This window comes from Ctenopharyngodon idella, chromosome 8, assembly GCF_019924925.1.
Source record: "Ctenopharyngodon idella isolate HZGC_01 chromosome 8, HZGC01, whole genome shotgun sequence".
Lineage (NCBI taxonomy): Eukaryota > Metazoa > Chordata > Actinopteri > Cypriniformes > Xenocyprididae > Ctenopharyngodon > Ctenopharyngodon idella.
In genome coordinates, this window is record NC_067227.1 from 26781766 (window position 1) to 26803399 (window position 21634).

The 21634-nt window shown below is 36.4% G+C and overlaps 3 protein-coding genes across 6 annotated transcripts in view; 2 read left to right on the top strand and 1 right to left on the bottom strand.

Moving 5' to 3' along the window:
* Positions 1–396: 396 nt before the first annotated feature.
* rhoaa (ras homolog gene family, member Aa) lies at positions 397–6679 on the top strand. The gene is made up of 5 exons (XM_051904608.1): positions 397–564; positions 3345–3500; positions 4301–4421; positions 4586–4716; positions 4940–6679. The coding sequence occupies exons 1-5, from the start codon at positions 412–414 to the stop codon at positions 5111–5113; spliced, it is 735 nt and encodes a 244-aa protein (XP_051760568.1). The 5' UTR covers positions 397–411; the 3' UTR covers positions 5114–6679.
* On the bottom strand, positions 6359–12349 carry tpk2 (thiamin pyrophosphokinase 2). Of its 4 annotated transcripts, none has more exons than XM_051904603.1 (8): positions 12123–12349; positions 11480–11718; positions 10068–10173; positions 9857–9987; positions 9146–9264; positions 8559–8691; positions 6968–7097; positions 6359–6892 (listed from the first exon to the last, which is right to left on the bottom strand). In XM_051904603.1, exons 1-8 carry the CDS (start codon positions 12184–12186, stop codon positions 6846–6848), a joined length of 969 nt encoding a protein of 322 aa, XP_051760563.1. In that variant the 5' UTR covers positions 12187–12349; the 3' UTR covers positions 6359–6845. The 4 variants fall into 4 exon arrangements, with proteins under 4 accessions (XP_051760563.1, XP_051760564.1, XP_051760567.1 ...); XM_051904604.1 differs by having other exon boundaries at positions 7001–7097; positions 12123–12345; XM_051904607.1 differs by having other exon boundaries at positions 7001–7097; positions 10068–10131; positions 12123–12342.
* Positions 12350–16532: 4183 nt separating this feature from the next.
* The window catches only part of si:dkey-6n6.1 (uncharacterized protein LOC100170811 homolog), a 9294-nt gene continuing 4192 nt past the window's right edge, over positions 16533–21634 (top strand). Inside the window, exons 1-5 of the mRNA XM_051904504.1 lie at positions 16533–17052; positions 17997–18128; positions 18651–18814; positions 19098–19629; positions 20955–21070. Of these exons, the coding sequence (XP_051760464.1) occupies positions 16899–17052; positions 17997–18128; positions 18651–18814; positions 19098–19629; positions 20955–21070 (1098 nt within the window). The 5' untranslated portion in view covers positions 16533–16898. The remainder of the gene's footprint in view (positions 17053–17996; positions 18129–18650; positions 18815–19097; positions 19630–20954; positions 21071–21634) is intronic.

The following is a 21634-nucleotide window of genomic DNA, read 5'->3' on the forward strand; positions in this document are numbered from 1 at the left end:
CATTAGTCGTTTTATATTATTTTAGTCTATTTTCACAAGATAGTATGGTGAATGATGATGTCTTAAAATAGTAACAGAATATATATATACAGTGTATATACTGTGTGTGTATATATATATATATACACATAATATTTAAAGTATTGGTGTTGTTTTTATGCATTTAATAAAATAAAATTGAGTAAAATAAAAACTAAACATTTAAAATATATTAATTAAAAAAATGTAAATTAATCAAATAAAATGGGGAAACATTGAAAAGCGGAAAGTCAATTTAACCTCATCAGTAGTATCTTCAAAAAATTCTTACACTGTTTCAGGAATATATCATATTTTTATTATTAAAGAGATTACAGAAGAGAGTCTGTTTCAACTAAAAAGTAAAAGAAAAATCTTTTATAGTCAAAAGATATGTTGCTGTTCTGCTTTTGGACGTCTCTCCCTCTGATTGGTAGAAATGATCGTGAATGGGCGTGTCTTAGCGGCGTGGCACTGTCTGCGGGGCGGGGCCTTGGGGTCGTACAGGAAAAGATAAAGAAAGCGAGGACATCTGTAACGAAAACGGTAAATACTCACACAAAAACACCTCTGTTATTTACAATCGATATGTCCATTAATTTCTCATACGTTTTAGAGCCAATACCGCCGAGTAGCCTTTTTTAAAACCACTCCAATGAGTAAAAAGATTCCTTTTATATGCGGCTAGCTCAGTGCTAATAGGCTAAGTGTGATGATGACGGAAACGGACGAACAACAAGATGCCGAACATGAGTTTATAATCGCATTAAACTCCGATTATCACGACTGTAACACGTATGGAAAGTTTAATACAAGTGTTGATTTGTGGATCCAGTCGAATCCAAGCCAAATAGTGCTAATTTTACACTTATTAGGGCGTGAGATGAGGCGTCCCAGTTAGCACAGGGAGTAAACCGGGGACTGATCCAGTTGGCGCAGACATGCGGCTGTTATTATCACCACCTCTAGTTTATTCTCCAACATAACAGACAGCCCTTTTAACGTCTATTTTATCCTCCATTAAGACTCCAGTCTCCTTAAATCAGTGCTTGACTCGATGTTAAACTATAAAAGGTTACTTGAGTGACAATAGCTTGACCTGACTGCAGTCAGCTCTTTTTATAATAAGTCTAATCCGATGGGTCACAGATTTTGGTATAACACCTGTATTGATCAGTGAATTGAGAAGGGTGCGGTGTGTTGTGACAGCAGCTGGGAGGTGTGTGTTTGTGTGTGAGAGAGAGAGGAGGGTTAGATGCTGCAGTGCTATAATAACACAACAACCCAGTGTACAGATGGCTGAAATATGAATTGGCATATTCTTATAAGTCCACGTACTATATAAGCTCATTTGTTGTTTTATTTTGAAATATAAAACAGACAAAGCATGAGAAAAATTATTTGTTTATTCTACTCAAAAGAAGCTATTTTTCTTAATGAATAAATGCAATTTGGGCTCAACACTAAGGATTTTTCTGCTGGCCTGATTGGGCTAGTGGTTCAATTTTTATTTGCCCTGCCAAAATTTTCAAAATATAATAAAAATAGCTATTGTGTAACATTGTATTCTAATAAATGAATTTTAAATAGCAATCAAATTTCACAGTTCTCATATCTACATAAAATATGTAGATGAATCCAAATTAAACACAAAATTGTTTAATAATACATATTTATTACTCAAAGGAGCTATTTTTCTTAGCATCCATTAATGAAACTGGTTGATTAATAAATAAATGAATGCAATCTGAATATTTGAAAACATGGATTACACAGGAATATGGAGTTGCCAATAGAACAACAAAAAATAAAAATAAATTTGTAACCATATTAAGTAAATATTGAATAAACTTCTTTATAAAAGATGCTCATGCTCTGTCTGTAATTATAATTCATAAATATAACTTTTTTGTCAAGTTGGTGTATAGGAATGTCATTGACCCCCAATTGTTCCTATAAAAACCCACTGACACATTACAACACAAGCTTTAAATTTATGAACTTTACCCACTTTCATTTTCATTGTTCATTTTAAGCCCACTCCAGACTCACGTTTGCAAGTAAAGCACTTAATTTTGTTGGTTTATGATAAAACAAGACACATTTTTAGATATGAGATTAAAGTGATTATTATTATCTTTGATTTAATACTCGCTTGATTGGAAGTGCAGGTGAAATTGTGCATGATATTGGTTATTTGAGATACTTCTGAATCATTTTAATCAAGACAGCTCTACAAAAGTAAGTCATTTGTTCCTGTTCTATAGAAGGTTCCATTGAATTGGTTCCTTTTTTTTTATTTTCAAGTTAATTTAGAATTCTATACAAACACTGACATTTCAGACTCATGACAATATAGATAGTTAGTTATGGGTAAAGTTATAGCTATAGTTATAGCTAGTTGTGGGTAAATAATCCTGGGGTATGCCTGGATTACATATTTTTACATGAATAATGTCTGGAGTGTTTCCACACCAGAATTCTTTTTCCATATTGTTACTGTCGGGCAGATTCATAAATCATTACTATTGGTCACCCTTTATGTCTGTCTGTGGGTTTTTCAAAAATGTAATCAAATGAAAAGTTTTTTAAAAAGCTTGTGAATCTCCAATGGATCCTCAAACTGTCAGTAAAACCTTGTAACTCCACCCAGCCTCAATAGTGAATGAAGTGCCGCACACATTTTGGACCGTCTCTGCTTGTTTGCAATGCAAGGGTAAATAAATAACTGTACATAATTTTCTTAAGAAACACTATATATAAAAGCTAATGTTTTATGTATTTGAGGAGTGGAGAAGAGTGTCATAGTCTAGCATTTGTCATCGAGTCACAGCCAATACTGTCTGAAATAGCCTGTCTGTAGCACTTGGTCTTTAATAACATCAGAATTTGACCAAATGACTGAAAAAACTGAGCGCCCACAAAACTACAATAAACTTTATAACCTGTAAGTTGATGAAAACGTAACGCGACCGTTCTAATAACGGACAAAACATGTAGGTCCGAAATTCTCCAAAATTCCCTGGTCAAAAACCTCATAACTCCATTTGTGCTTGATTTTGGTAAAATGTTAATAATATAATGACACATGCAAGTATCTGACTATGTATAAAGCCACAATATTAACTTTGACAATGCTGTGTTTAATTATTAAAAAAAAAAAAAAAAGTGTTTTCCTAGTTCCTGAAAAGTAGCGCTTTTGGACATACAAGGTTTAGCAAAAAAGGTTGGATTTATGTAATGGAAATGATTGCTAAATCCAGCATAGGAACAATTTCCACCTGCCTTCTGTAATTATTGGCTGATCTTTCCATTTTGTGTGACAGATGGCTGCAATTCGTAAGAAGCTTGTAATCGTTGGAGATGGAGCATGTGGAAAGACATGTTTACTCATTGTATTCAGTAAAGACCAGTTTCCTGAGGTCTACGTACCCACAGTGTTCGAGAACTATGTTGCTGATATTGAGGTGGATAGCAAGCAGGTGAGAGTGTCTCCTAACATCAAACACAGAGTCTATTACAGAACACGCGTCTTTTCTGGAGCGATGTGAACTTCCTCTGATTGTTCACAAACTTCTTAATAGTGTTCTTCCTTATTCTCATTTTTGCATTTTTTATGCAGAGTTCATTTGAAATGAATGGGGTATATTCTGGGTCGTTGGATGACACTGTGTGCATCTGTGAAATGAATAACTAAAATTATAATACACATATTTATATGACATTATTATTTTTTGAAAGAAGTCTCTTATGCTTACCAAGGCTGCATTTATCAGTAAAAACAGTAATATTGTGAAATATTATTACAATTTAAAATAGGTTTTCTATTTTAATATATTTTAAAATTGAGTGATTTATTCCTTTGATTGCAAAGCTGAATTTTAGGTATCATTCTCCAGTCATCAGTGTCACATGATCCCTCAGAAATCATTCTAATATGATGATTTGATGCTCAAGAAGCATTTCTTATTATCAGTGTTGAAAAGAGTTGAGCTGCTTAATATTTTTGTGAAGCTAATACATTTTTCAGGATACTTTGATGAATGGAAAGTTCAAAAGAACAGCATTTATTTAAAATAGAAATATTTTGTGACATTATAAATGTCTTTACTGTCACTTTTGATCAATTTAATGCATCAATTCTTTAATAAGATTAACTATAAATAAAAAGTGCATGTATATTTATGTAAGCTATTATGAATAAAAATAAACTGAATAATGAATTAACTTTTTACCCAAATTGTTATGCTGATAATACAATTTTTAATCATTTTGTTGTCAGGTGGAACTGGCTCTATGGGATACAGCTGGACAAGAGGACTACGACAGGCTGAGGCCCCTGTCCTACCCAGACACCGATGTCATTCTCATGTGCTTTTCCATAGACAGCCCTGACAGTTTGGGTGAGATAATCTGTCTCTGCAGTGGCCAGTCTTTAATATGAATTATATACAAGTCTAATTTAGGCCTTTAAATATTTTGATACCGTATGGATTTGCTAAGACCAAATTGCTGTGGTCACTGTATTAAAAAAACTTCTCTCTGCTCTTCTGCTCTGTTCACACAGAGAATATCCCAGAAAAATGGACGCCAGAGGTAAAACATTTCTGTCCAAATGTTCCAATAATTCTGGTGGGTAATAAAAAAGATTTACGGAATGATGATCACACTCGACGGGAGCTGCAGAAGATGAAACAGGTGTGTGAGCTAACACTTCCTACCATAAACCTTAATATGTTGATTGAATTTTATAAAACAGTCACTATATTTAGAAGAAAATAACATACTAACAAGTTAGTCGACACAAAAATAATGGAACTAAAAACAAAACTGCTGAAAATTGTTGTGTTTTGATGTTATTATAGTATTCAGAGGTGATGAAGTGCACTAATGCCCTGTCAATGCTTTTTACCTTGAACAGGAACCAGTTAAACCAGAAGAAGGGCGAGACATGGCTAATCGCATCAATGCCTTCGGCTACCTTGAGTGTTCAGCTAAAACTAAGGATGGTGTGAGGGAAGTGTTCGAAATGGCCACAAGAGCGGCGCTCCAAGCCAAAAAACGTGGCAAAAAGAATGCCTGTGCTTTGCTATAGAGAACAAGAGCGGAAAAGAAAAGAACGAGGGAGGGAAAGGGGTAACCAAACTATGGCCAAGGAAAATGAAAGAGCTATAAAAGTTTGCATATAGAGGGAAGAAACGCCCCTAGTGTTAATTATGTACTCGGGGGGTCAGGGAGGGTCATGTTCAATCCAGGCCAAAGGAAACTACAGAAGATAGTAGGGACAACTGCACCGGCAAAAAGGGACTTAAACATTTTTATGGCCATCAGTCCTTTTTTAAATCAAGATTAGTTGACCTTTAAGCCTTCAGACTGAAAACAAGCATAAGGATAGTGTATTTGTAGGGTAAATAAAGATTGATGTGGTTTCACAGTGGCTCACAATCACTGATTGCATTAGGGGTGGGATAACTTTTGATGTATTCTTTGGCCCATACCACATCTTCTGATTGGAAGATCAGCACTGTAAGCAAGAACAGAAACAAACGACTTGGTCTAAAAAGATTCCTTTTTTGGCACTAAGTGCATTATTCAGGGTGTAAAAGGCATTAGTTAGTACCCTACATCATGTATGCTACATGTCAAGCAGGGAGTTGTTTTTTTGGATCAAGACATTGGCCACACAACGTAATACTCCCATGAAACCCTTTATAAACCTCCCAGGAACCCAGTGCCGTCTTATGTAAATCATTCATGCCTGATTTTCTTTTTAATGATCTTTTACCTACATTAACATGCTAATACTGTTGGGTAACACAACTGGTTCCTCTGTGCCCTCCTGTCCTGTCGCAAAATTGACGGTTTAGTCGCTGGTTTAAAATAGTTGAAAGTAGTGTTAGTCTTACGATTCTTTATTCCAATAAGATTTAAATATATCTTGTACTTTTTTGCCATTTGCCTATAAAAGTCAAAGTAAGATGCATTAAGCAATGATCATACTAATTTACCTTTTTTGTGAGTATTTTATGTGCTTGCTCATGTATTGGAATTAAAAAAAGAAGAAACTTTGGGTTAATCAGCCCTTGTGGAGCTCAAAGCAAAACTGCAGCTCTGTATGTTGACTGTCAGACACTGTTCGATTTTGGCAATATATATAAGTTTTATAATGGGTGACAGTAACTTAATTTTTCCCCATATTCCTCTTTGCCTGCATGACAGGCTTTTATTTGGTGTGCAGAAATAAAAGTAATATTTATCTCACTGTGTAAATGAGAAACTCCCTCCATTTCACTCCATTTGTTTTCTTTTTATTATTCCCATCTTTTTCTCCTGTACTGTATTGTTTTCATTTTTTTTTTTTTTTTGTGAAATTCTACTGGCTTATACTATATCTTTTTTGCGTATTTTACAAATTCTAGTATCTTAGAATTTAAAAGTTTTAAAAGAAATAAAGAAGGAAAAACGTAGCGAAATGTGATTTTGAAAGAGCTGTTTAATGCCATATTATTAAATGCAAATAATTTCTTAGAAGAGATTCTGCATTTCATTCTAAGGAAAAAAGAGCCTTTGATGCATCAATTATCTTTTGTATACCAGTGCATCTTTGGATTTCCACAGACTCGTTTGAAATGTATTGAAAAAATAAATTCTTATAGGGTAATTTTTCTTGGGTCTTTATTTTGTCTCTTCTCCAGTTGACGTTTGCATAAAATACCTCATTTCTTCACTAGTACACATGCTGACAATGTTAGGAGTTAAAGGCAGAGGTAGATAAAATAAATACCAAACTTTTGCAAGTTGACCAGTTGCACATCACCAGTCAGTCTTTACAGTGATCTGTGCAATCCAGCCACAAATTCGTGATAATAGGGCTCTGAAATGAGAGGAAACGTAAGTTACAGACTTTCTCATGTTAAAGTTTTCATGTAAAAGTACATAAACGACATACTATCAAATTTAACCAGGTGATCTGACACCAAACCTGAGTCTGGCTCAATGATGGCGTGTCTGATGAGGAAGTCCAGAACCACCATGGCACAGTTTGGCTTAAACTCCTCACTGACCAGGAGATCTTTCACCTGAGAACACCACATCAGACAGGGGAGAATGGGGGTAAGATGTGACACCACTTAATCTAGGAAACCGCACAAATTTATCATTTATATAGAAATGGCCCATCAAATACAGCTGCTGAAATCTTTTTATTTTTTGCATGTACACCAATCAAGCATAACATTATGACCACCTTCCTAATATTGTGTTGGTCCCCCTTTTGCTGCTAAAACAGCAAAACCCGTCGAGGCATGGACTCCACTAGACCCCTGAAGGTGTGCTGTGGTATCTGGCACCAAGATGTTAGCAGCAGATCCTTTAAGTCCTGTAAGTTTCAAGGTGGGGCCTACATGGATCGGACTTGTTTGTTCAGCACATCCCACAGATGCTCGATTGCATTGAGATCTGGGGAATTTGGAGGCCAAATCAACACCTCAAATTCGTTGTTGTGCTCCTCAAACCATTCCTGAACCATTTTTGCTTTGTGGCAGGGCGAATTATCCTGCTGATAGAGGCCACAGCCACCAGGGAATACTGTTTCCATGAAAGGGTGTACATGGTCTGCAGCAATAATTAGGTAGGTGGTACGTGTCAAAGTAACATCCACATGGATGGCAGGACCCAAGGTTTCCCAGCAGAACATTGCCCAAAGCATCACATTGCCTCCGCTGGCTTGCCTTCTTCCCATAGTGCATCCTGGCGCCATGTGTTCCCCAGGTAAGCGACACATACACACCTGGCCATCCACGTGATGTAAAAGAAAACATGATTCATTAGACTAGGCCACCTTCCATTGCTCCGTGGTCCAATTCTGATGCTCACGTGCCCACTGCCACTTTCGGCGGTGGACAGGGGTCAGCATGGGCACCCTGACTGGTCTGCGGCTATGCAGCCCCATACGCAACAAACTGCGATGCACTGTGTATTCTGACACCTTTCTATCAGAACCAGCATTCTTGAGCAATTTGAGCTACAGTAGCTCGTCTGTTGGATTGGATCACACGGGCCAGCCTTCGCTCCCCACGTGTATCAATGAACCTTGGCCGCCCATGACCCTGTCGCCGGTTCACCACTGTTACTTCCTTGGACCTCTTTTGATAGATACTGACCACTGCAGACCGGGAACACCCCACAAGAGCTGCATTTTTGGAGATGCTCTGACCCAGTCGTCTAGCCATCACAATTTAGCCCTTGTGAAACTCGCTCAAATCCTTACGCTTGCCCATTTTTCCTGCTTCTAACACAAACTTTGAGGACAAAATGTTCACTTGCTGCCTAATATCTCCCACCCACTAACAGGTGCCGTGATGAAGAGATAATCAGTGTTATTCACTTCACCTGTCAGTCGTCATAATGTTATGCCTGATCTGTGTAATTTACTACATGTGAAATGACATCTATGTCAAAGAAAACTTGTACGTCACAGCTTATCTTCTATAAAATACATCACATAGCATTCAAACCGAAAATCAATGGGATGCCTTCACCTTCTCAATTGGATAGTAGTAAAATGCTTGCACTTCTCCGTCTCCAATATGAGGCTGAAAATTGAGAGGCAGCTCTAAATCAAAGACAAACTGACACTCAGGAAATATTCCTTCGTCATCTTCGTAGGTGTAGCTACAGAGAACAGAGACAGAGGGAAGCATGAATTGAAGATTCAAGATCGCAGAATCTCTTTCAATTTAGCTAAACATAGTAAACAGTTTCCAGGCAGAAATGATGCCTGTGACAACAGGCATTTATGTCTTTGATCACAGAAACATCTTCCAGACTTGAATTCTGGTCATCTTCCTTTGGGCGCTCAGAATATTTCTCTGGAAGCCTGCCAGTTGGAAGCTATTTCTAGCATTTCTGCTGTATTAATCAGTCTCTTTTGCGAGAGAGTTGAGAGAGTTTATATCTACCCTGGTATCTGGGAAAGGTTTTATATAGAAAACACTGCAACATGCATCTTCTTTAATCTTAAGAATCACCAGTTACCAGTTGCTTTTTTGCTTTGAAATAGGTTCTAAATTATTTTTGATGACCTAAGCGAAGTAGTGGGATTGAAATAAAAAAAATGGATTATCACCTCACAGTTCCTACCGGACGCGCTTGCTCTGCCAGACCTGGAGGGATGCAGGCCTCCTCTTCACACTCTTTTACCAAGGTATGTCTTACACTACAGCCTGCTGCCAGTCCTCCAGCCGCCTGAGTGATAAATCAAATCCTTTATAAATCAAACCCAAGACCCTATTAAATCAAAATGGGAGATTTATGGTCGTTTGTTAGCTTTGAGGTCATCTATATGCTAATTTACTTCTAAAAGACAGTAGTAATTTATAGCACATAATTACAATTTTGCAGTCTTTATCTATTTACTACTCCATATGTTTATATATTAATTACTTTATACACCAGCGTTCAAACGTTTGGGGTTTTTTATTGTTTTTGAAAGAAGTCTCATGATCACCAAGACTGGAAAAAAAACAGGAAAAACAGTAATATTGTGAAATAACATTACAATTAAAAAATAACTTGTTTTCTATTTTAATATATATTAAAAATGTAATTTATTCCTGTGATTTTCAGAACAGCATTTATTTGAAACAGAAATCTTTTGTAACTTATGATTAATTTAATACATCCTTGCTAAATAAAACTATTAATTTCTTTACAAAAAAATTGACTGACCCCAAACATTTAAACAGAAGTGTGTTTGAGCGGTCCAACTTCTTGCTCAACCAGTGTTATAAATTTGGTGTGTGGCACTACTTGATTAATTTGTGTATTAATAAATTACCATGTTGTCCAGTCTTCCTGGATACGTCTGTTTGGTCAGAGATCGTCGTGCCAGCCACATATTAAGATTGCCACTTGAATCCCGAGTGTAGCCATTGACATGGACGCCGTACCGTTTCACTCCAAACAGACCTGTGTTTGACCATTATTTATAAAGTGTCACTTGGTCTGTGACAAAGTAGATGCATGAAATTAATATTTTATTAACATACTTGTAGCTGCTCTCTCCATATACATCAGCGGAGGGTCACAATACCTGGGCATCACAGCGTATTGCTGAAAAGAAATGCACTCTGATAAATATGAAAGAATCAGGGTCTGGAATAGAGAGAGAATCTTTTCTCAAACAATTTCAGACACTGAGAAAAGAGGTGATGCTGCAATGTATATTATGAGACAATTAAAGTTTTTCGACCTAGGATCCATGTAAACCAAGCGGCAACCTCCCCCAGTTTCTCTTGAAGCCAATACAGAAGTGACTTAAACTGCAATTCATCAACTGGCTGCTAGGGACAGGCTCCAAAAGAGAGCAGAATCTCATTGACCCCCATGTTAAAATGCCCAACTTTACAGCAGAAAAAAACATGTTTACAGCCTGGTACAAATTGTGGTTTTGGTCTATACAGCTAATTTTGCCCTTCATGACAACTCTGAGGGGGGTGATTTTTTTTTTTATAACTCATCCGTTTAAATTATATTAAGCCTTAAAGTTCTGCATAATTAAATGCGTGGCCACTTGAGTGACAGGTGAATTGCAATGGCTGGAGAATATGCCTCTCAAGACTCCACAAAATCCGACAGAACTGCTTGGATATTATAACTAAAACTGCTGCACTATTTTGGACACGGGCTCATTTGTTTGTGAGAGTCTCAGATTGCATAATTTCTTGAAGAATGATGATAGAGAGCAGATCGTTTAGAAGAAATATGCTATGAACAATATATCAATATTTCATGGATTTAACACTTTTGTGGACAAAAAGTGTTGTTTTTTGTTTTTCAATGGACACTAGCATGGACATTTTACCCAAGTGTCGACAGATTAGATTCATCCCGCGATCCCTATTTCATTATAAAGGTATAGAGTCCCGTTTTGATTTTGCATTTTGTCATTTGCACTGTGCAAATTGCACACCCAACAATTACAATATTACTGTTGCTGGAGCATCTATATCGTAAAAAAGACTCCTTAGCCTGATAACATGATCATGTCGTGCTAGGCGGGCATGGTTTCAGCAACCAGGCACCTCCGTTCCAACCACGTCCTGCCTCTTTGCCCATTTTCATTTATCCAAGAGTGACGCGCGATGACACACTGCCAACATGGCAGCGGCCATTTTTTCGCTTCAAAAATGCTCTTCAGAAATCTACGGGTGAAGTCACGGACACTACGTTTATATTTTTTTTACAGTCTGTGATGTAAACCTATTGTAGAAAACCTCCAAAACAAATTTAGGAACCTTTAAAATAGCATAATATGATGGGCGAAGCCCTCGAAACTCATGAAAATCAAAAATATTGCTCGTTATTTACTGACACTGGAAGGAAGTTAACTGACACATAAATGCTTAAGGAGTAAGGGTGAAGATGGGTAATTATCTAGCATGTACCAGAGATGTCTTACCTCATCTCTCCAGCCTATCAGACAGGTGAATGATGCCTCTCTCCTCAGCTCCTGCAAGACCTCATCCACAGCCACTGATCTGCTCTCAAAAGTGTCAACACTGGAGCAAAAGGTTATAGCGCTCCCATATGGTCTGAAGACAGAAGGAAAACGACCAAGAATTGATGCTACTTTTGGGGGAATCCATCCAACCTGTTCTCCAGCCACCTCAAAACGTAGACAGCTCTCTAAACTAGAACCTGGAATAAAAGAATGCATTGATGTGAAGTAAATAAATGCATTTTACATGCAGTGTATATCAGTCAATGATAAACAACAAAAATAAATTATTTTACTTGCACCTTGAAGGTAAGTGTACATAACTTTAAAAAAGTGTTAAGATATATAAAAATATTACAAATGTAATTATTTCTGAGTTTTTCTTTACATTTAAAAAAAAATTGTTTACAAATAAATTTTTTAGTCATGAAGTCTTTACTCTTACTAATCTGATAAATCATAAACTGCAAAGCACACTTATCATCTTTATCAATATGAATTGATTTTTGTATGTATTATACAGATTAATAAAAAATTAATTGACCCATACATGACTTCTGGATCACATGCATATGGATTATTCTGTCATATGATTTTTCCCCACCTGGTAAATGAAAGTTATTCATTCGACGTAGGAGTTGAAGCATTTTCTCAGACCACGAAGCCATTTTGTCGATTTCACACGGGTAACAGTTAATTGTCCGTTCAGAAACCGTGCATTATGAAATTAGGGGATTTGTGCTTGATTTGTCGTTGACATGCTGTCACACACCCACGGGCTTCATGCTCGCCTCCATTGTTACAGTTCCTGTTGATGTGAGCGCTGATTGGTTGGTAGGTGCTGTTGATCTGCGCGCTGATTGGTTGAAGCTCTATGACGAGGGCTGTGACGAGGTTGCTCATAGGGGTTTCTCCACTAGAGGGCGAATGTAGATCAAAACAAATGCCTACTTTTTGAATGCTGAATCTGAACAGTCATAAAAGAAGTCATGGTAGCTCTGCATATACAGTGCAAAACGGTTTATTGTTTAATTATCATGTTGTTCTGTGGAAATTGCACCTACTGTGAAGTGGGTCATTAGTAGCCTAAGTTTGTGAGTTCACATCATATAATCTTTAAGTGAAATACTTTTGGCTTATTGTCCAACATGAAGGGTTTGATACAATAGACGTAAATAGATACAGGTGAAGATAAGGACGTGCAGTGTAACAGCAATGAAGTAAGCGTCGGTTTATATACGCTTCTGTTGCGATTGACAGTATTAGATGAACATGCTCAAAATGTGACAAATTATAACCATAATTTGAGTAAAATAACCTAATATGAATGACCCATTACATACTTTTTCACTCATGTTTGGGTCTTCACATTGACTTCATTTCATTTAATAAATGTGCCGCAACAAAACAGTAAAATGGTAACCATCATTTCCAACAAAATAGCTAGTAATAGACATTTTTATATGTGTAACTTTAAATGGCATTTTCCCCTTAAGCTGTGTATCATCTCCATACTAAAGCAAAGAAGCATTAGATACAGTCGACTCGACATACAGTCATGCTTTCCACTGCTTTTGTGCGACTGAGCAACAAGATTTAACCAGACGCTAATAAAGAGATCCATTACAGATACAGATAGATAGAGAAAGAGAGGGGGGAACAGCAAAAATATTGGTTACATTACACTTGCTGTAATCTGCACCACAATCTTGGGGTCAAATCTCCCTCTGAGCACTAAAAATATACAGACAGTAATCACTGTTGTTAGAGAGGACTGAGAAGTATCTAGTTGTAGGCGGTTTTTTAATGAGTCAAGAAAAGCAAACTGTTCCAAAACACACAGCTAGAGAAGAGATAAACAAGAGATGCACTTCTTTAAGTGTTGCTATCTATCTATCTGTCTATCTATCTATCTATCTATCTATCTATCTATCTATCTATCTATCTATCTATCTATCATCCTACCTACCTACCCTATCTCTCACCGTTGGTCACGTTCTAAATGTTTTTCATTCTCTAGTATGTGTTCTCTAAACAGTCTGGGCGGTAACTATCATGTTCGTGACAGGCTTGGCTCCAGGCATGTGTGTGGACGGATGGGGAATTCTAGGAAAAAAAGTAAACACTGATTCTCAAGTTGTCATGAAGAAAATGAACAAACTAGACTGTTTGCTGTCTGAGGTCGGCTTAGTTCAATTGTATATCAAACCATATTTTCGGAAGTGTCTTCATACACAGTCCCAGAAATGGACCATAGATGAAAGATGTTGCTAAAACGATTTCGGTGTTATTTGTTTGAGACATTTATATCTGGCACAATCTGTTTTTTCTTCAGTCAGCAGATGTACGAGGTAAACCCGAAGACAGGAAGATGTGGGTGGCGTGTTTACCTGTTTAAAATGATTGTTTGTCTTCGTGAACATTCAGAGTTTTTATTTTTGAATGAAAGACAGGAAGCTCAGGGCATGTCTAGTGAGGGTGTATTACATCCAATTGCTTAATCATTTTCTGTGTGGGAGGCAAAAACAAAGAAAGGCTATAACAAACTGGGGTGTAGGAGATGTAAACAGAATTGAGCAGAACTAATTGACTTATTTGTCCCAGCCTGCTCTAAACACATTTATATAATCATAACAGGCTTACACTTGTGTGCTAATGTTGTGTTAGCTAACCACATATTATGGTCCATATTCTGAAAAGCCTTTATTCTGATAAAAGTGGTTTAAATTTAGGTTATTCCGGTATTCCTGTACACATGGCAATTAACATATTCAGAATAAACATGTAGTCTTTTCCTGTTTTTTCTTCTTGAAATAATGTAAATCGTGCTATTTATTAAGATGCGCTTTTGGTAACAAATTGCAACATGCAGCTAATGAGACTGTTACAACACTTTAACACAGCTGTATATTGATTAATGTTCATTAAAAAAAAAAACTTTACCAATCCAGATAAGTTTCTTCAAAACATGTTTTGTAGCACCCAAAGTACAAATGAATATTTTATGTTAAATGGATATTCTGAATAAGGTATTAACATAAGAATTACCTAATACAGGCATATACCATCTGTTTTATTTGGATTATTAGAATTTGTTTGGAATATTTGCTTAATTGTTTTATTTCAATCAGGTTACTACATTAGTATGAGTTATACATAAATTCAGATTAATTTTTTTAATGAAATTATTCCTTTTATTGAGCAAGGAATCATTAAAATGATCAAAAGTGACAGTAAAGACTTTTAGATTGTTACAAAATATTCATATTTCAAATAAATGCTATTGTTTTGAACTTTCTATTCTTGAAAGAATCCTGAAAAAATGTATCACAGTTTCCATAAAAATACTAAGCAGCACAACTGTTTATAATAATAAGAAATGCTCTTAAAGGTGCAATGTGTAAAATTTGGGAGGCTCTATTGACAGAAACTCAATATAATATACAAAACTATTGTATATACAGACAGAAACTGTTTTCAGTGGTGTATAAAGACCTTACATAATGAACTGTTATGTTTTTATTACCTTAGAATGAGCCATTTCTATCTTATACACCGCGGGTCCCCTTCCAAGTCCTCATTTTGCGCCGGCATAATTTCTACAGCAGCCCTAAACGGACAAACACTCTACAGAGCACGTTTCATCACTATGTTGTTGTTCTTCTAAATCGTTCGTGTTTTTAGAGGCAGCTTGCATCGCCACTACGTTGAATACGCACAAAGAAGTAATAGTAGTAGTAGTAGTAGTAGTAGTCGTCTGGTTTATTAGAAGCAGAGACCGTTCTTTGTTAGAAGTAAGAAGAAACCTCATTACTTGACTGGCTAACGTACTCTCTGCTGTCTCAGACGACGACATCTTTGACTTGTGTCAGCCAGACGGCCACCGTAGCTTCTCTATTTTGCTTTGAAAGGGAGGGGTGAGCTGCCGTTGGTTGCAGTTCTCAACCTCACTGCTAGATGCCGCTAAAATTTACACACTGCACCTTTAAAACTACATTTCGTGACAATAGCAGTAGTATTTTATAAAATTATCTGTTTTCTCTTGCACCATTGACGCTTGCCGGTTGGTGCGGGATGCATTCTGGGATACCTGGCTGTCTCAAGTTCGCACAAGTCACTGAAGCCGCATCCGAAATTGTGTACTGTTGAGTAGGTATATTTGAATTTAAATTTACTTCAAGACTGTTGAAAAAGTACGTTCTATATAGTACGAATGCGTGTAGCATGATTGAATGCGGACGTACTACATCCGCCATGTTATTACTGTCACATGACCTACCAGCGTCAGTTACGTCCCTTCAACTCCATTCACAAATCCTCTCCTGTGGCCTCATGGGATAGTAAAGTGTTCATCGTATGCGCACTTCAGAATCTCGCCGGAAGTAGTAAGTCATTTTTTCGCCTACTGTTTTTCGAATGCTATGAATTCGGACATACTACTCTGTTCGCATACTGTTTTTCACGTACTATATAGTAGAGAAGTATTCTATTTCGGATGCAGCGTTACTGATGCATCCTCGATAAATGGGGCGGAGCAAGAACATACCTGGGGATTTGTTTGAATTGTACTTCAACAGCTAAGTAATCTGAGATCAGGTCCAAAACCAAAAGGATTCAGATTATAGTCAAAGCAGCAGTACAAACTATGCAGAGAAAGTGGAATGTTACTTAATGAAGTGGTTGTCATAGCAACAATGCTTGTATGCAGTGAGATGGCCACACTGGACAGAAAGAGGCCGCATGGTCAAGCAAGGTTGCAAAAGGCAAAGGAACTTGAAGAATTTCTCAGGAGTGTGGTGCCGTTGGCCCTTCGACAAACAAAGCTACCTTTCATATCAACGGCTCCCTACGCACCAATGTTTTCTCTGCTCTTCCATCAAACTTGCACTAGCAGTGAAGCGCAAACAATAATGAGCATGTTAAGAGAGACTTAAATTAACGTTTTATTCATCAACACAAATCTGAAATCCCACACACTGAAAGTTGACGTCAGAACATTAAATCGTGTCAAAGATAAGATTTTTTTTTCCTCTCAAGGACTCTAATAGTTTTGTTTGGCTCTGGCGACCGATGGCCGTTTGTTGAGAGGGAAAGGAGAGGCGGTTGGTGGGTCTTCAGGGCAAATGAAAGAGGTGCTTTGTTGAAGCTGTTTTCTTTTTATTTTTTCCCCTCTCACTCCCCTGCTTCCGTTCCATTCCTTCCTCCTCACTCTCTGCTCTCACCTTTGCATTTCTTTTTCTTTTTTTTTTCTTGGAGGGATGGGTGATGGGTTGAACATGATTTCCAGAGGCAGAGAATATAACTGGCCTTTCAGAAGGTGCAGCCCTCAGAGTCTGTCTCAGGCAGATCATACCTGAACTGACTCCAGCATACATTCACAATGTATAAGTCTTTAGCTTTGTGTTTGTGCCTGTGTTTAGTGTTTTTAGTGGCTGAGGGAAAACGAGAAAAGGGAAGAGGAGAGAGACAGAGGAGCTCCAGGCGCTTCTTGTCTGCTGAGGATGCGCTTGAGTATGATAACCCTTTCCTTCCAGGTGAGCAATGCTTATAGCATTTAATCAAAGTAAAAGAAATTAAATTAAAAGAACATGTGTTTTCCTAATATTGTAATTTTATATTAATATTTCTATTTCTATTCATATTTATAGTCGAAAAATAAGTGGTCATTTAATTTAAGCAAAACAATTTTTTCCCTCATTTATATTTGTGTTTATTGCACAAATGTATTTGTCAAAGAATAGGTTATACTGAATTATGATGAGTTAAGATGAATAGACTTAAAAATGTATGAATGTCATTGTCATTACATAACAAAACATCATATATTATATATATTATATTATATTATATTATATTATATTATATTATATTATATTGCCACTTATCTCATGCAAAGATATTCATGCATTTTAAGTGTTCAATTACTTGTGCTTTTATATTATATTATATTATATCATATCATATTATATTATACTATATTAATTATATTATACTTCTTATCTAATGCAAAGACGTTTATGTGTTTTAAGTGTCCAATTACTTGTGCTTTTATATTATATTATATTATACTATATTAATTATATTATACTTCTTATCTAATGCAAAGACGTTTATGCATTTTAAGTGTCCAATTACTTGTGCTTTTATATTATATTATATTATACTATATTAATTATATTATACTTCTTATCTAATGCAATGACGTTTATGCGTTTTAAGTGTCTAATTACTTGTGCTTTTATATTATATTATATTATATTATATTATTATTATATTATACTTCTTATCTAATGCAATGATGTTTATACATTTTAAGTGTCCACTTACTTGTGCTTTTATATTATATTATATTATATTATATTATATTATATTATATTATACTTCTTATCTAATGCAATGACATGTATGCATTTTAAATTACTTGTCGGAGCCACTGTGTGTTGATTTCTGAAATTCTGTGTGTGTGGATACATGCCAGGGCGTAGCAGCCAGTGCTTGGTGAATGGGATTTCTCTGTTTGAGGGGGCTGTCTGGTCTCCGGAGCCTTGCAGTGTGTGCCAGTGTAGAGGTGGAGCAGTGAGCTGCCGAACCGTCCCCTGCCCGGCCAGAGGTTTGGGAACCACCATCACGCTCTCTCACAGCATTCACAGTCTGCTTGATTGATGTGAGATCAGTCAAGTCCATACACCCTCAGAGTGACAACATCATGCTTTAATACTTGCATCTACATTATTTATTTATCTTGTTAGTTGTTATTGTCAATGTTGAAAGCAGTTGGTAACAGCTGGAAACCGTGATACATTTTTTCAGGATTCTTTAATGAATAGAAAGTTCAAAAAAACAGCATTTATTTAAAATAGAAATCCTTTTCATTTAACCTTACTGACCAAACAAATGTTTGAACTGTAGTATGTGTTCCATTCTTCTTTTTGAGGGGTTCTATTGAAATAGTAATTGGATTAGCAATTTGTAGTAATAGCTAAAGAAAACGATGGGCATCCCTGTGGTGATGCACTTTGGGAATTATGTAAAACATTGGCTCTTAGTGTGGTGCAGTGCTGGGAGAGGTGCCATAAGGGAGTGGGATGCTTGGTGGTGGGTACTGAATTTCTGTTTGCCCCACCATGTCTAGCTTCACCCACCCTGAAGTCTGTGGCCAGTAAGACCAATCCAACATCTGTGGGGAAAACAAGCTTGAAAAACAGACTGACAGGAAATGGAAAACCACCTGTGGGGAAGGAGGTTCTGGAGGTGAAGCCAAAAAAGGACAAAATGGTGATCACCCCAGCAAAAGAAGTATGTGAATTTGCATGAGAAAATACTTTATATACTTTAACAATTTTTCTTTTCATCATTATTGTACCTGTTTGCCTTTAGATATGTGTGCTGGTCTTAACTGGTTTAGGATATTCAATCTGCTGTCTTAGTCTGGCTTATCTGGTGCTCAGCTGATTTAACAAATGAAAAGTACCTAAATCCAGCAAACTAGACCAACTAAGAATATCAGAACAGTCTAAGTTAATGTAAAGCAGAATTGACCCCTTGTAATTGTTCTTAAACATTTATGTTGTCTATTCAGCCTCCCTCAAATGTCCCTAAGAAGCAAGTAAAGAAAAACCAGGAGGTGAGTCTGGATCCTGGAAAATCACCTAAGGCCCCTGTAATACCCACAGGACCTCAGTTTATGAGACCAATCCATTTTGATAATGATGACCACGATGATGACGACTATCTAGAGGACGACAGTGACAGCGATGATGATGACGATGATAACAGCAGTTTTTCAGTGTTTAGATCTGCTGTTCGCCCTGTAGCAATTGAAAGACGAGTAATGCCACCCACATTTAAACTGGCTGCACCACGAGCAGAACCGGCATTTGCTCTTCCTACAAGAAGATCTGTGATCCTGCCTGCTGGAAGGCCACTGCCAGCCCCCAGTGGGCGACCGGTGGATCGAGATATTGGCCATCCAGTCTTCCGCACCTCTGTTCATATGGAGTCTCTTCCAGCAGGCTGCTTGCTTTCAGAGTCTCTTATTGCTTGTGGAAACACTCGCCTTACCCAAATGCCCATCATCAGAGATCCAGGGGTCAGAAGTCTCTTTCTAGCAGGTGAGGTGAGAGCAGTTCACCTTGCTCATGAGGGCTAATAGTACACTACAAAAATAGTTTTTTGATTAACATCCTTAAAGGATAAGTTAAATATACTCACTTTTACATCAAATATTTTTAAAGAATATAACTAATTTTTATATAAAATATAATACATATATATATATATATATATATATATATATATGTGGTTTGTGCCACAGCTGCTCTAAACTAACAGTACTGGTGTTTACCAAAATGTTTCTGTAATGCTTAATCCACACCATTGTGTGCAAGTTCTTTAGTCACAGTAGTGTTTTTAATGCTGAAATAGCTAGAGATAGATCGCACAAAAGTTTCATCAAAAGCAAATCTTTTTGGGACAACTAGAACAACTAGAAACTATTTGGAAGTCAATAACAACAGAGACTGTGGAAAAGTACATAAAAACAATGGCAGCAAAAATGCAAGCTGTTATCAAGGCCAATGGAGGCCATACAAAAAAAAAAAAAAAAAAAAAAAAAAAAAAAAATATATATATATATATATATATATATATATATAATATGACATATGACAATATGACAATAAATCTAATAAATTTGTTAAGCACTATATATATATATATATATATATATACACACACACAAACAAACAATTATAAACAATTTACTGCTATTTGATCAAAAATACAATAAATACAATAATGTTGTAAAATATTAATACAACTTAAAATAACTGTTTTCTATTTTAAATATTTCTTCGGTGTTACATGATCCTTCAGAAATCTGAAATCACTGATCAAGAAACATTTCTTATTAATATCAGTGTTAAAAACAGTTGTGCTGCTTAATATTTGCATCCTTGCTGAATATAAGAAAGTCTTTTAAAAAATTGTTTACTGGCCCCAAACTTTTAAATGGTAGTGTATAAAATACATATAATAAAAACATATTTGTCACATTGTGAGATATGAAGTTGTGACATTTAAAATCAAATTGTGAAATGTAAAGTCACAATTATTAGATTGTGGAATATGAAGTTGCAATTGTGTTTTTTTCTTCTAATATTATTATATTACTTTTTGGAAACTATATAAAACTCACTAAATTCTTTTAGATTTATGCAAAACATGACATTTTTATTTGGTTGTGCAAATGACAGTGAATCAAAATTGTGTCTTTAAAAGGGGGTCTAGAGTCTGAAAATTGGGGTCTAGTGTGAAAAGGTGTTATTGGGATTTGACAGATGTTCTTGGCAGGGTCTCAGAGGATTTGTAGAAGTGTAAACAGAGCTTTTGGTGATGAGAGGTGGAAAATTACTCATGACTTCCTGGTGTTTTGCAGATAACAAAATCAGCAAGATCCCAGTGCATGCTCTAGCAGGTCTTCCCAACTTGGAGTGGCTTGACCTCAGCAAGAACAAGCTGGATGATTTCTCTTTGGGACCAAATGTGTTTCAGGTGAGTCTAGAAAACCTTATTAGCTAGTGTACTGAAACACCTTCATCAACATCTCATTCTGTTTGTTTTCTTAAAGATCATATATATATATATATATATATATATATATATATGTATGTGTGTGTATGTGTATATATATATATATATATATATATACACACACACACACATACAGTATATTCTGAGTAATATAAATCTGCAAAAATGGATACTGCTTTGTGATCTGTTATCTGTTACAGTGGTGAGTTATCAGGCCTTATGGCAGTGCATACTTGATATTTAGCAAGTAGCTGACGTGTTTTCGCAAGATGTCGGGTCTGACATCACCGAGACAATTCTCACCAGGTTGCTGCAGTGAACATAGGAATTTTCAGCCAATAGATATTACCCCCTAAAAAGAAACGCAATCATTTTTTACCTTTTTCTCACATGTGTGCCATTTCTACTGGGCGCCAAGCACAGGATTTACAGGTGACATGTATATGACACGGAGCAGGACTGTGTTTTTTTTTCACATGTTCACTGTACCTCAGTGTTTACCTGCGCTCGGTAGCATGATCGGTA

Excerpts from the sequence above, each read along its gene's own strand:
- rhoaa (XM_051904608.1), top strand. The coding sequence starts at position 412 with ATGTTGCTGTTCTGCTTTTGGACGTCTCTCCCTCTGATTGGTAGAAAT. Across the intron at positions 565-3,344 it reads GGACATCTGTAACGAAAACG|ATGGCTGCAATTCGTAAGAA; the intron begins GTAAATACTCAC and ends TTTGTGTGACAG. Across the intron at positions 3,501-4,300 it reads TTGAGGTGGATAGCAAGCAG|GTGGAACTGGCTCTATGGGA; the intron begins GTGAGAGTGTCT and ends TTTTGTTGTCAG.
- tpk2 (XM_051904603.1), bottom strand. The coding sequence starts at position 12,186 with ATGGCTTCGTGGTCTGAGAAAATGCTTCAACTCCTACGTCGAATGAAT. Across the intron at positions 9,988-10,067 it reads TATGGAGAGAGCAGCTACAA|GTCTGTTTGGAGTGAAACGG; the intron begins GTATGTTAATAA and ends GGTCAAACACAG. Across the intron at positions 8,692-9,145 it reads CGTCCGGTAGGAACTGTGAG|CTACACCTACGAAGATGACG; the intron begins GTGATAATCCAT and ends TGTTCTCTGTAG.